The 13912-nt window shown below is 59.3% G+C and overlaps 1 protein-coding gene across 6 annotated transcripts in view; it reads left to right on the top strand.

Annotated features, from left to right (window-relative positions):
- The window catches only part of Atp11a (ATPase phospholipid transporting 11A), a 112916-nt gene extending 100265 nt beyond the window's left edge, over positions 1-12651 (top strand). For 3 of the 6 annotated variants that reach the window (XM_046454957.1, XM_058582714.1, XM_046454953.2), the window contains exons 26-29: positions 498-563; positions 1860-1963; positions 3748-3913; positions 8840-12651. In XM_046454957.1, the coding sequence (XP_046310913.1) occupies positions 498-563; positions 1860-1963; positions 3748-3913; positions 8840-8950 (447 nt within the window). In that variant the 3' untranslated portion in view covers positions 8951-12651. Of the gene's footprint in view, positions 1-497; positions 564-1859; positions 1964-3747; positions 3914-5804; positions 5890-7653; positions 8440-8839 lie in introns of all 6 variants that reach the window. The other 3 variants (XR_009227821.1, XM_058582715.1, XM_058582716.1) reach the window with 3 other exon arrangements.
- The last annotated feature ends 1261 nt before the right edge of the window (positions 12652-13912 follow it).

Here is a 13912-nt window from a genome sequence, read left to right as displayed (position 1 = left end):
AGGAGGGCAGCTGTGAACCCACTTGGTGCTCCCTCCTCCTGCGCTCGGTGGCTGGCGTCTGTGGCATCTGGCCACTGGAAGGGCGGCCCTTGTCCCACTCTGTCCCGTGTGTCTGCTTGTCCCCTTTCCTGAGGTGCTGGACAGTGTGCTCCCTGTCGCCCGTGTGTCCGGCACTCCTGGCTGTTTCTCAGTGTTGTCCCCAGCAGCAGTGTCTGTCCAGCAGCCTCTCACGTCCTGGGCTTGTTCTCAGACGGGGCAGAAGCGCATCTGGGCACTTGGGTCACTTGTCTCTGCATAAAGCAGAGGCCAGGAGGTGCCTTTTTGACCCAGCTGTGGGGGCTTGACCTTCACTGGGCAGCGCTGGGCAGGGCCAGGTCAAGGCAGGCCGTAGCCCCGCCCCGCGCAGCCTCCGGTCTGTGTGGCTAGGCGTCATGTTTGCCGTGGCCTTGGGAGCGAGGGGCTGCGTGCGCAGGCAGTCACTCGACTCTTCTCCACAGATGTTCGGGAACTGGACCTTTGGGACACTGGTGTTCACGGTCATGGTGTTCACCGTCACGCTGAAGGTGGGTCTTCTCTGAGCCCTCCTCGTGGCCAGCTGCTCAGAGCAGTCTCACACCCCACGGCTCTGAGCCATGAACCCACACTGAGGCTGATCCACCTGCCCAGGGCCACCCCCAGCTCCCCTTCCCTGCCTAGACTCATGAGGCACCATGTCCCCACGATCCTGGGCGACCTGGTCCCTGAACTGCAGTAACAGAAGTAAGCGAGGAAGTCTCTACTCCAGTGGCGGATTCAGATCAGAATGCTTTCAGAGGGACCATCCCGCCAGAGCCCGCAGGTCAGCCCGAGCCAGCTCTCTGAGGCCAAGTAGCATCCTATGAAGTCCCCTGCCACCCAGCCTGCAGACAGTAGGAAGGGTCGCAGAGGCATCTCTGTGCCGTACACCAGCCTGGCGCTGTCCCTGCGGGCGAGCCGGGAGCTGGTGGCAGGGCTGGGGTGGATGAGCTGGTGGCAGGGCTGGGACAATGAGCCGGGAGCTGGTGGCAGGACTGGGGTAGGTGAGCCGGGAGCTGGTGGCAGGGCTGGGACAATGAGCCGGGAGCTGGTGGCAGGGCTGCGGTGGGTGAGCCGGGAGCTGGTGGCAGGGCTGCGGTGGGTGAGCCGGGAGCTGGTGGCAGGGCTGTGGTGGGTGAGCCGGGAGCTGGTGGCAGGGCTGCGGTGGGTGAGCCGGGAGCTGGTGGCAGGGCTGGGGTGGGTGAGCCGGGTGCTGGTGGCAGGGCTGGGACAAGGAGCCGGGAGCTGGTGGCAGGGCTGGGACAAGGAGCCGGGAGCTGGTGGCAGGACTGGGGTAGGTGAGCCGGGAGCTGGTGGCAGGGCTGCGGTGGGTGAGCCGGGAGCTGGTGGCAGGGCTGTGGTGGGTGAGCCGGGAGCTGGTGGCAGGGCTGCGGTGGGTGAGCCGGGAGCTGGTGGCAGGGCTGGGGTGGGTGAGCCGGGAGCTGGTGGCAGGGCTGCGGTGGGTGAGCCGGGAGCTGGTGGCAGGGCTGCGGTGGGTGAGCCGGGAGCTGGTGGCAGGGCTGGGGTGGGTGAGCCGGGAGCTGGTGGCAGGGCTGCGGTGGGTGAGCCGGGAGCTGGTGGCAGGGCTGGGACAAGGAGCCGGGAGCTGGTGGCAGGGCTGGGACAAGGAGCCGGGAGCTGGTGGCAGGCTGGCGGGTGGCCTTTCCTTCTCAGTTGAAGTGAGGAGTGGTTCAGGTCTTCCTAGGGAGCTTCAGGAGGTTTCAGCCCCCGCTGGGTTCTGTGCAGCTTCGTCCTGCGCGGCCTTCTGCCTCCCTCACACTGCTGACCTCCCTCTTCCCTCGCAGCTGGCTCTGGACACACACTACTGGACTTGGATCAACCACTTTGTCATCTGGGGGTCGCTGCTGTTCTACATCGTCTTTTCCCTGCTCTGGGGAGGAATCATCTGGTAAGAACTGATGAACATACTGACGCACTATGGGCCATCCCGCGTCTCCCCAGGCTCGGGGAGTGAGTCCCCTTCACCTCCTGCACTGCTGTGGGCCTGTCTGCATCCAGGTGTCCAGTACACATTCTGCTGCTGTAACAGGATACCTGAGGCTGAGTGATTTACAAACAATGGAGGTTGTCTGGACATGGCCCTGGAGACTGGAAGTCCCTGAGCTTATGCTGGACTCTGGCAAGGGTCTTGTGACACTGGAATCCTCACAGGGCAAGACAGGGCGAGCATGCCCACTGGACTATCCTCTCATAAAGCAACTGATGCCACCATGAAGTGCCTTGCTCATGGCCTGACCACTTCCCCAGGCCCTTCTGCCACAGCCCTTGACGGGAGTGGCGTTGAGACTCCACATGAGCCCTGGGGACACGTTGAACCCAGGGTCCTGGCATGCAGAAGGACAGCACACTGCACACTCTGGTGGCAGGATAGGCAGACCTGGCGAGTGAGTCATGGGGCTGTGACAGGCTCTGTGGGGACAGGCCAGCGCTGCAGCAGGCAGGGCCCTATTGTGCCCTGGAGGGCAGAGGTGATTTCCCCATGCTGTTGTGACCTACCCTGAGCCCAGAAGAGTGCACACCGCCACATGGCCTCGCTCAGGGACTGCTCAACACAAGAGGCTGTGTGCAAGTCCCACCACGTCACACGCTGTGCACACAAGTGACAGGCAGCTCCTGTCGCCCCAGGGAAGTCAGGGAGTTGGGGAGGGAGTGTCACTGCAGCTGAGGCGGCCGCAGGGGAGTGAGCGGGTAGAGGGGTCAGCCGTAGCAGCAGGGAAAGATGGCCACGCTGCGTAGCCCCCTCCCCTGGGCAGCTGGCCTCACTGGGAGGCCCAAGAGCCCCCTTGGTCCACATCTGCTGCCCAGGAGCTGTAGTCTCTGTCCCAGCCCCTCCTTCCTGGCAGCACAGGCTCCTGATCCAGTGGCAGAGCGAGCAGTGAGCTGGGGAGGGTCTCCAGCAGCCCTCCAGAGCCGGGCCAGAGTTCAGCGGCCCTCGGGTGGAGGAAGAGGGTGCCTCCGCTGGAGTGCGCCTGAAACTGGGTTCTGCTCCCGCATCACTCACTTCCTGCCTTTTGGCACAGGCCCTGCCCACCCCGGCCTTTCCAGCAGCTTCTGTGCCCTAGGACTCCACTCTGTCCCCTGTCACCTGCAGCCCTGCCACCTGAGGTGCCCATCGGCTGTAGCTGGAGGTGGGCTCTGCCTCTCCCTTTCCCACTCGCGGCACCTGCACCACGGAGCAGGACACACAGACCACCTGAAAGCAGGGCCCTGGTCACGACGGGCTGGCCAATGGGTGCGCAGTCCCTGTACTCCACCTGCAGACGCCCAGGGTCACCCCGACATCCAGCCTCGTCCCGTGCTGGGTCTTGTGGCAGGAGCTCTTGCTGGTCAGGGCTGCCCCACCTCTGTGGTGAGGGGCAGGCTGTGTCCAGGCCCAGGGGTCGCCACTCTGCTCTTGTTTCTTCTGCTGTCCTGAAGCTGAACTTCAGGGACTTCTGGCTCCCTCTGGGATGGCCCTCCCTCCCACCAGGACCCTGTGCTGTGGAAGGTCCTGCCCTATTTGCTCTCGCGTGAGCGCTCCAGAGCAGGCAGCTGGTGCCCTGCCCAGTGCTGTCCACAGCAGGAGCCGGACTCTCCAGAGCAAACGAGCTCCTCATCAGGCGTGGGAAACCGCTGGGACCCATGTGTCCCTCCCAGAGGGCTGACGGCCCTGGCTGTGTCCCCTGTCTGCAGGCCGTTCCTCAGTTATCAGAGGATGTACTACGTGTTCATGCACATGCTGTCCAGTGGGCCCGCCTGGCTGGGCATCATCCTGCTCATCACCGTCAGCCTCCTCCCAGATGTCCTCAAGAAAGTCCTGTGCAGGCAGCTGTGGCCGACAGCGACGGAAAGGACCCAGGTACGGAGTCCACCCAGGCCGGTACGCGACCCTGGCTTTACGATTGGGACGTGTTAGTAGCAGGATTGTTCAGAGGTCAGCCCAGATCTTGCCAATCAGCTTCATAATGATGCATGATTTCAAACTTTAAATTAGGAAAAATTCAAGATGATCAATGTATAATTTGATGATTTGACCTAAACAATCAGCTGAGAGAAGAAAGAGAACAAAGATTAATAGAAAAGATAAACTATCTTCTGTAAATCCACAGAAATTTGAATTTAATCATTACTTTAGAGGTTAGATTACATTTTTAAGGTGGATTTGGCTCAACATGTTGACGTTGTATGAAGGATTGCTGGGTGATGGGCTACCTTTTCTCCACACTCCCAAACTGGCCGACACGCAGAATTGTGGGTTCAGAAAGGAAGCTGAGCTCAGGACTCAGCCTCTGTCCCCCTCCAGAGTAACCTCAGCACTGGCCTCTTCCCTGGGACTGCGGGAGGGTGGGAGGCACCAAGCCCCATACCTGTGCAGCCTCTCCAGGACCCCAGCCATCAGTGAGGGCAGAAGGTAACCCTCAGTTAGGGGCCAGCTGGGTCACAGTCCCTTGGGAGTCATTAAAAATACAGATTTTCAAGTTACCTCCCTGCAACTTTCTCACCTCTGTGAGGTGGGCCCTGGGACAGGCTCCCCCGGGCCCCCAATGATTCTTGTGCCGTGGTAGGGCAAGACAGCTCCTTGGCGGGGAGCAGAGCTCATGGCACACAGAGGTGCACGGCAGAGGAACGCACAGCGGCCTGGCCCGCGGTCCCCCACAGCCCTCCACGGCCCAGATGCCCACCCCCAGGGGTGCCAGCGGCCCTACTTGGGATGGGAAATAGGCCAGCCCTGCCCACCTCGGAGCCCAGCAGTTGAAGGGGCCCTGATTGTGAACCTTCCCAGGACTCTGCTATCTTAACACGTTGAGACCAATGCCACCAGCCCAGGCCTCCCTCCTCTGTGCCTCCTGCTGCCCTGGGTGACGTCAGTGCCAACAGCCATGACAGGGGCCTCTGCCCAGCAGTGGTGGGCGTCCTGCGAGCCGTGTAGGTCTGTGGCCTATCAGTGAGGATGTAGGGAGGGCCACTCCAGGACCTGGAGGGGTTTGGGGTCCAGCTCACACGCACAGGCTGTGGTATCACCTCAGTATCTCCGAGACAAAGCCACCTCCAACACCAGAACACAGGGCCTGGACCCTCCTGCTCATGGGAGGAGAAGCACAATGGCTGTCCACACTGAGGCCATGTGTCCTCCCAGAGGCACTGCCCTTGGATGGGAGCCGAGCTCGGGTCTCGAGCAGTGGTGCTCTGAGACACACATGTCCCTGATGGTCCCATGCAGGGGCACGTGTGCTCGTGACGACACCCCGCACAGAGCGTGTGGTGGACACACATGTCCATGCATAGGGGAAACAGCAGATGCAGGCTGACCACGAGAGAGCAGGCTCCAGTCAGTGTCCTCTGGGTCCCCAGCTATGCCGCCTGGCCCGCAGGTGCTGGCGGACATTGAGGTGCTTGGCTGGACACACCTAGTCGGGCAGAGTTGGCAGGCGCCGCCTGCTGGAGGACCTTCCCACCTCCTCAGCCAGCAGTGGCAGGGCTACAGTGGCCTCTTGGCCCATGAGGAGCACCCAACTGAAAGCAACCTGAACCCGCACAGGAGGCGTGAGGCAGGAGGCGCGGGCGTCGGCCGGCCCCGCAGCTCAGGTCGGCTGCTGGGCCGAGAGCGTACGGGACTCGTGTGCTGTAACCAACTCACCGCTCTCTTGTCTCTCCTTCCCTCACCCTCCCTTCTCTGCCTGCTTTGCGTCCATAACCACTCCCTGTCCAAACCTCTCCCGTGTGTGGGCTCCGGACCGCGGGACGGGCAGGCTAGGAACCAGTGCCTTTCTGTTGAGCAGCCCACCGTCTTTATGCTTTCCCAGACCTCCAGCGGTCTGAGTTTCTGACCAACAGGTGACCTTCTCTGCCTTTTGCATGCTTGGGATCATGGCCACAGGAGGCGGGGTGAATTTGGTGTCAAGGCCAGCCAGCACGTTAGGAAGCACGGTGACTTGCTGACCGTGAGCTGTATCTCCCCCCAGCACAACCCGCTGGCCTGCCTGGGGTCCTTAGCAGTGGCAGGGTCCACACTTGTTCTCAGATACAGCCACTCAGCACCAGCCACCCAGACGCTCCTCAGACTGTCTCAGCATGGCCCTGCCCTCCTTGGCCCCTGGGGGATGGACAGAAGACCTCCTCCCACACAGCTGTGGGGAAACTGAGGGAGGCAGGATGAGCGGTGTGCTCAGGGCCCCCAGGGTCACAGGGCACAGCCGTGCTGATGCTGGACGTCTTTATCAAATTCCTCATGTTTTTAAAGGCCTGATTGTTCCGGAGAAAGCCTCTCGGGTGCTCTACTGAGCACTGGCCTTTTCAGCAGGCCGTTTACGTGGCTTTCTCGGTCAGCTGCACTGGCCAAGGCCTTTGCCTCCAGAGCCCAGGTGTCAGCAAGCCGAGCAGCGTCTGTGTTTGCCTCAAACCAGAGACAGTCAGGACAGCCGGGGCCCCCACCCCTGCCCTGGCTCAGGTGGGAGATCCCACGGCAAGGAAAAGGTCTCTTTCCTCTTAGTGACAGTTCATCTTTTACACACTTTCAGCTGTTAGATTTTTTAAGGTCAAGTAAATAATGGCAAACGAAGTTTTTCTAATTGGGTCATGTCACACTTTGTTAAAACAAATGACATGATTGCAGCTCACATTCTACATACTTGACAGCATTTCAGATGACATTATTAGGGACACTACAGGGAGTCACAGGAGGGGACTACAAAACTAGCTAGATCAGGCCAACTCAGACTCAGCTGTCCCAGCTGTCCACGCAGCTGGTTAGGAGCGAGTTGCTTCAGAGCACAAGCAAGGGCCAGACTCTGGCCAGGCACCCACTCCTGGCCACAAAGAGGAGCACTCTGTTGCCATGACACCACGCCATCCTGCAAAACTTTGGAGGAACCAACATTCATTCTGCTGGCCCATTCTGCTTGGCCCTTCAGACAGGTGGTTCCTCTCCCATGTCCCTGTGTGGAGCACCCAGCTGGCACACTCTGCGTAGCGACGTGCACTGCGCACGTGCCCGTGTGGCACTGCCTCTGCACCGTCCCAGGGTTCGTTCTGCACCCCTCACCTGTGAGGGGCGGCAGTCCTTCCTTTGTTCACTCTTCTGCCTGGACTCCTGCCTTCAGACCTTGTGGTTCTTGACTCTCGAACGTCCGTTTCCTCATCTCCGAGGAGCTAGCGAGACTGGGTGCGAAATCGTCCCAGACGCGGGCTCTTGACCTGGAGTGGGAGGCGCCAAGACGCCGAGGCGATGGGACAGGTGGAGGCATGCCCTCGGCCCCCTGGCAGTTCTTGGCAGTGCCTCTCTCTGCTGAGGAAGCAGCAGGGACGCTGTGGGAGCAGGCAGGTGCAGCGTGGGTTCTGGAAGCACCCATGAGCTGTCTTGTAGGAGCAGGACCTTGAGACCGACTGTGGTGGCCTGTGCAGTCTCCCGTCCTGCTCTGCCACCACACTCTGCCAGCAGCAGCCCTGGGGCCACCTCTGGCTCCGAAGGAGTTGCACGGTGCACTCGGTGCCTTTCCCTGGCAGAGGGCCCAGGATGCGCAGGGCCACCCGCAGCCCTCCCCCAGAGGGTGTAGCCCTCCCCCCGGAGGCCGCGGCGTCATGTCTTTCCTCGCCTTGCAGAGGAGCATGCAGCACAGAGCACCCGTGGATGCCGTGCCCAGCAGCGACAGGCCACTGCTGAAGGACCTCTTACCGCAGCCGCGGCGTCATTAGCTCCACGCTAGGTAACGGTGTGGCCGCTGCCCACTGGGCGTGGCCCGTGTGCTGTGACTCTCAGACTGTCTGTTCTTCCTCCAAAGTTTTGCTGTGCTGTGCCATTGTTGATAACAGAGGTTCACAATACAAAGGAACACACCCTTTGCACACCTGTGCATTTCCACCCAGGTGAGCGCACATGCCTGAGAGTAAGCTGACCAGGTAGGGCGCATGCGTGCGTGCGCGTGTACACACACACACACACACACACACTCACGGCCAGTCTCACCCAGCATGCAAGCAGTCGACTGTCCATGTCCAGCATTTGCAGACAGGAGCTGGCTCCTGGTCAGTGGTGGAAGCAGCTCAGTTCGGGCGCGAGTCGGGACAGATCCTGTTCCACATCAGAAGTGGAGCATTGCTCAGTCGCACTGGACACAGCCCAGGTGGCTCCCAGCTGACCACCATTGTCCAGCAGCTATATCTGCTGGTCTTGGGCTGTAAAGATTCCACGTTGTCCAGCACTTCAGACTCGGGGTTTGCAGTGAGCCCCATGTTTGCCAGCGGCCCCCACCTAAAGGTAGCTTTGTGCGGGCATCGTCCCTCGTGTGGACTGACTGGTACCGTTGGCCTCCCCGCCAGCTGCGTGGATGCAGTCTGTGCCGCGGGCCTCAGTGGGTGGTCACGCAGCAGCACGGCCACCTCCATCAGGTAACAGCAGGCTGAGGGCCAGGGAGTGGGGGAGGCCAGCCATCGTCCCAGGTCCCCCGGGCTAGATACTGGCCTGGACAGGGGAGTCCTGTCCTCCTCTGGGGGGGGAGCACTTCCAGGTTTGAGGGTCTCTGGGGCCTTTGTGCTTCCACCGCGTATCATGAGGGCCTGGGAGGCACCACCGTGTGTCCTGTGTCCCCCCACGTGGTTCTCCCTGGGATGTGAGAGGCCTGCTAACAGAGGTTTGTAGTTGTAGACGTGGACAGACACGTTGCCTCTGTGGCAGCTGCTGTGGGTGGACCCTCACCTCTGGGCTGGAGTTCTGTGGGGACAGGGCCTCGGGTCAGCACGGGCTGCTCCCGGGCTTCCTGAACTGACTGCCCGTTTTGTGTCTTGGCAGAGCTCGCAGCCACAGGAGTCGGTGGTTCCAGACTCGTCCCTCTCTCCTCTCTGCAGAGCTCAGGTGCACAGAGCCCCAGGCCCTTGGCTGCCCTGGGCGACTTCTGCCTAGGAAGGCAGGCGGGGTGCTCCCGGGGGCGGGGCGCTGTGCCCCCTACGGGGCCTCTCCGGCAACTGCTGTGGATCCAGCCTGAGGCGTGGGTGCTGGGGCCCGCTCAGAGCCCGTGCCACGGTGGACAGTGCCCAGGCCCAGCGCTGCAAGCTGTGCTCGCTGGTGCCTGTGCACTCGTGCGCCTCTCCTGGTGCCCAAGGAGGCGAAGCCCTGGCCGCAGGCCACTCTCTGGGGCAAGCACACCACAGTCTTTCGTCCCCTGCCCATGGCCTCCAGCGCCAGCTGGACTGTGAACGCAGACCTCGCCTCGGCCCCTCCTCTGCACTACAGCTGCAGGCTGGCTTCGCCCAGGCCTGTGTCAGCCCCGTCCCCATCTCTGTGTCCTGTCACCTGAAGAGCCGTCCTCTAGTCTGCACCTCCATGTCCAGCCCCCGTCCACAGCCGTCCAGCTCACACATGCCACCCTCTGCACCAGGCCCCTCTGCGCTTCCCCCCTGGTGCCGCAGGCTGGACGCCCCGCCTGACCCCGAGGGCGTGTCCACCTCCCGGCCCTGCGGCCTGGCCCGGCCAGTTGCCCACTACCTTAAGAAGCAGTTGTTCCTGACTACATCTGAGTCTCCTGCGGAGGGAGCTTGGCAGGGATTCCAGGTCCCCTTTCCTGTCACCAGCTGCCCTTGGAGGAGGACATTGTCATGGCGTGAGCCTGCGTGGTGTGCACCCCTGGCTGCCACACACCCACGTGGGAGTTGCCAGTTCGCCTTCCTGGAAGGGGGTTCCGGGGTGCTGGGGAAAGGTGGTGGTCCGGGGCAGGGCAGGGAGAGGTCTGGCTGGCGGTCAGACACCCACCCCTGCCGTTTGTACCGAGGTGTGGTCCTCCGAAGCCTGTCCTAGCCAGTCAGTCCCAGCGGGCATGCTGCTTAGCAGCCCCTCCACGCCTCCCCAGGTGGCTCCTGCTGTCCTTCGCAGCCCTCCTGCCTGGGAACCTGGCCAAGGTGTGTGTTGGAGGGGACAGGCGATGGGGGCTCTGTGTTACGGAGCTCCTGCTACCTGGGCTGTGGTCTGTTTCTGGGAGACTCTACCTGATGGCCTGGGTGGACCTGTCTTAGAGGAGACACTTGGAGGCTGGAGCCTCAGCCTGAGGGAGGAAGGCCAGTGCCCTCCATGCAGTGGCCCATAACGGGGACATGCTGTTCCCCAGCTGCTCGAGAGCAGAGGTCTGGGGAGTGCCGGTTCCCAGGCAGTGTGAGGTCTCACCTGCTCAACCCTTAGTCTCACAGCAGTGGCCCCACCGTGGATAGGTCAGAGCAGGACACTGTACCAAAGAGGGGTGGCCTCCCCGGCTGAGGACAGAGGACGTCGTGCCCCCCAGCCCCTTGCCGCTGTCCTGCTCTCACCCCAGTCACTTCCGTGTCACCCCTGTGGCAGCCAAGCGTGGCTAGGGCCCACACTAACCCGCAGACAGTGGTGTGTGCCCGTCGCAGCCCTTCTGAAGAGCCCAGGAGGGTCTGGACGTGACACCTGCAGGGCACAGGCTCCCCAAACGATTATCAACAAATTGTTTGTATCGTATTTTTTTAGAGATCTTGAAGTTGCCTTTGCGCTGAACTATTTTCATAGCTCTTTATATCTCTTTTATCCTTTGTTAACATATCTGACTTTTAAAGTATGTTTTTAGAGCTCTAATGCCTAAGTTCGTGGAATCGTGGCCACTTTACGTTTCTGTTCTGGTGAGAATTCCACTGTATGTTCCAATTTCTGATGAATGTGAATCTCTGGATCAGATTTGGTTCTCCATGTCTCTGTTTCCTGGTGTTTCTGGGCAGCAGTGAGTTCAGGGGCATGTGAAGGTCACGATGATTTGCTCTTCTTTGCCCTCACGGTTCTCTGCAGTGTCATCTGCTTTCCGTTTTGTTTTGTTGTTAATTTCCATCCCTCAGCCTTAAAAATAGGAGATTCCTGCTTGAGGGTTTGGTCGGCTCGACCCTGTTCTGCCTGAGTGGAGCCTCGGGTCTGGGTGTGAGGCCCTCGCAACGTCGTCTTACTCCCGGGAGGTTACTAAAGGGATGTGTCTAGTGATGGAAACAGGCACAGGCTGAAACGGAGGAGGAGACCCACGAAGGGGCCCTGCGCTTCGGCTCCGTTTCCCGCCACAGTAACTTTAAAGCAGGAACGCCAGCAGTGAGCATTTTTCGTAGCTTTGAAAATCTCCTGCCATGTGAAGGAAGGAATCATCACCTGTGAGGATGACCGGTCATGCACACCCCGTCTGCACACAGCACGTCAGCTCCTGCCAGCCGTCTGGCGACACACATTCTCTCCCGTCCCATGCCTATGTGTGAGCTCACACGTGTGTGTGCACACCCACACTGCTCTCTCATCCTGGGCACCCTGCCCCCTTCTGAGGCTCCCATGAGGGGCTGTGGCCTGGCCGGGAAGACGAGCTCTCGCGTGCGCACGGCTCACTCTGCAAAAATGAGGCTGCCCTGCAGGTACACGGGCCTGCGGACGACTCCCCGCCTGGACTAGGATGCTGTCGCCTCCCAGGGAGGTCCAGCCCCAAGTCACGGTGGAGCAACAGGGCCCAGGTCCACGGGAACTGCACACACGCCCCTGTGCTTCTGAGCACACCAGCGCCTTCTTCCACAAAGTCCCGCCCACCCATTCCGAGCACAAGCAGACCAAAGGCCATGCCCAGGACACCTACGCCGGCCAGGAGGCCTGGATGCTGAACTGGAAAGAGTGGACCCTGGGCACCCACGGCAGGTGCTCTCAGTGGGCCTCTGAGCATTTTGCAGCTTTGCCTGGAGAACTCCGGGGTGGGGGTGAGGGAGCTGCTCCAGTTGCCAAGCACCAGCCAGCGTCGGATCCAGAGGAAGCGCGCCCCTGGGTCCTGGAACCGCCAGGTCCGTGTGCTCTGCACCGGCCGGCGCTGAACTAACAACCACTCTTGTTCCACCTCGATGTTATTTATTGACAACACAGTATAACTACAGGTCCTCGCGTTCTACATTTCTTTTGGAGATTGCCCATTTGTTACTTTAAAAACAGGAAAAATATCAGTTGGCGAATGCAATCTTTTTTTTTTTTTAACCAGAGGCAGGTGAGTGGGAATGAAACTCATTCTAATGCTGTGTAAACAAAGCTTTAATGAAGGTATGTTGGAAGTATTATGAAAGTGATTCTACTTTTGCAGAAAAATCTTAAGATCAATTTATATAGCTTTATTTTTTACTTTATCAGGATACTCAGAATTTTAATATGCCTATATTGTCTCTGACTTAAAATAACATGTCTGCATTACCATTTAAAATGCCCATTCACTATGTAATGTAATAAGAGAGAATCTTCAAAAATGTATTTAATGTGAACGGTATCTATAGCTGTCATCATCATAAACACTGGAATTTATTTTTTAAATTATCAAATGTGGCAGGTACATTTAACATATATCATCCTCCAAACAGTAACATTCAGCTGATAATTCGTTAACTTGCTTTGAAAAATTAAATTGTGATTTAAACCAAATCAGACATTTCTGTAAAGTTTATTTTGTATGCTACTGTTTTTAACTTTTATTTCTGTAGCAAAAGTACAACTTGATGATCTTAATTATATTGGATTTTTCTGTAGATTATCCAAACAGAAGACATGAATTTGCTCACAATAAATACCAAAAAAATCTGCTTCCATCTCCTTACAAATACACAGAGTCCCATGAGTTGTCCTTAGGTGTCCTGCTGAGGGAAGCTGGGGGAGGCACTCTCGGGTGGCATCTGCACAGGGTGAGGCAGAAGCAGACTGGAGTCAGCCCTGCCCCTTGCTGCCCGGCACGCGCCTGTGTATTGTGGGGTGTCTGCACCTCTTCTGATGCTGATCCCCTCCGGGGCCACCTCCATGGCTAGCATGTAAAGCTAGTGTGACAGCTCTGTTCCCAGGTCTGGAGGACACAAGGGGCTTACCCAGAACCCAGGGTCGGGATTTCTCAAGCTAGTGGGTCATTCTCACCATGCGCTCACCAACCCCCGCCTGTGCCGTGGCCCTCGACCCTGCTACTCTTCTCCAAACCCTGGACTCCCCAACCCTTGAGTACTCTGCAGCCTGCAGAACTCCTCAGGTGCAGAGCAGACCCCTCCAGGTCTGGGCACCCCGTTCACCTGAGAGCATCCTCACCTCCACCAGGTGTGGAGCCCCCTGCCCCGAACCTCCTGCCAGGGCTCCACTGCGAACAGACGTCCTGGAGGCCCAGTCAGGCCCCTGGCTCCCTGGGTGGACTTCTAGACCTGGGGCTGTCTGGCCCTGGAGGGCCACGAGTCCAGCTGCCTTTTCACTCATTGCAATGGTGACCGCATCTGGAACATTCCTTGGCCTGCCGCCGTAGACCTTCTCCTGGCCACTCGGGGGCTGCCAGTGTGGAGGCTCCAGGGCCTTTGCAGGTGCAGTCCTGCAACCTCCACCTCACAGGCAGTCCCCCCTCTGGCAAGGACAGCTGTACTTTCCTGGGACTAGGGGAGAGTAGGGAACAGGCCAGCCAAGGAAGGTTGGCTTCCTGGGAGAGGCTGGCCCAAAGGTGGCCCTGCAGAGCACACCCTCCAGCCCACACATGGGCTCCCGCCCAGTAAGCACCACCCAGGGACAGAAGGAGCAGGAGGGCTGGCCTCCATCCTGGGCCCATCCTGCCTGTGTCTGTCAAAGGTCTTTTGTAACTCAGAACTTGTAGATGGCTGGGCGCCACCACGCGCCAGTCGTCCCCCCAGTGGGGAGGTAGAAGCGGGAAGCTCGAGGCCAGCCTCAGCAGTTTCATCTCAGAAACTCATGGGAACCCAGCAGGTCGGAGTGTGTGCTCTGCTTTAGGTCTGGCCCATCAACAGTGTTTGTATGATAAACTTGACCTGAAATCAACTTTTACTATGATAAACTTTTTTAATGTTATCTTCACCTTTAAAAAAAAGGAGGGGCGAGGTA

Source organism: Marmota monax, unplaced genomic scaffold, assembly GCF_021218885.2.
Source record: "Marmota monax isolate L192 unplaced genomic scaffold, Marmota_monax_Labrador192_F-V1.1 WCK01_AAM20220418_F8-fsc00026, whole genome shotgun sequence".
NCBI lineage: Eukaryota > Metazoa > Chordata > Mammalia > Rodentia > Sciuridae > Marmota > Marmota monax.
The sequence above is the reverse complement of the archived record's forward strand: the minus strand, read 5'-3'. Positions and strand labels throughout refer to the sequence as shown.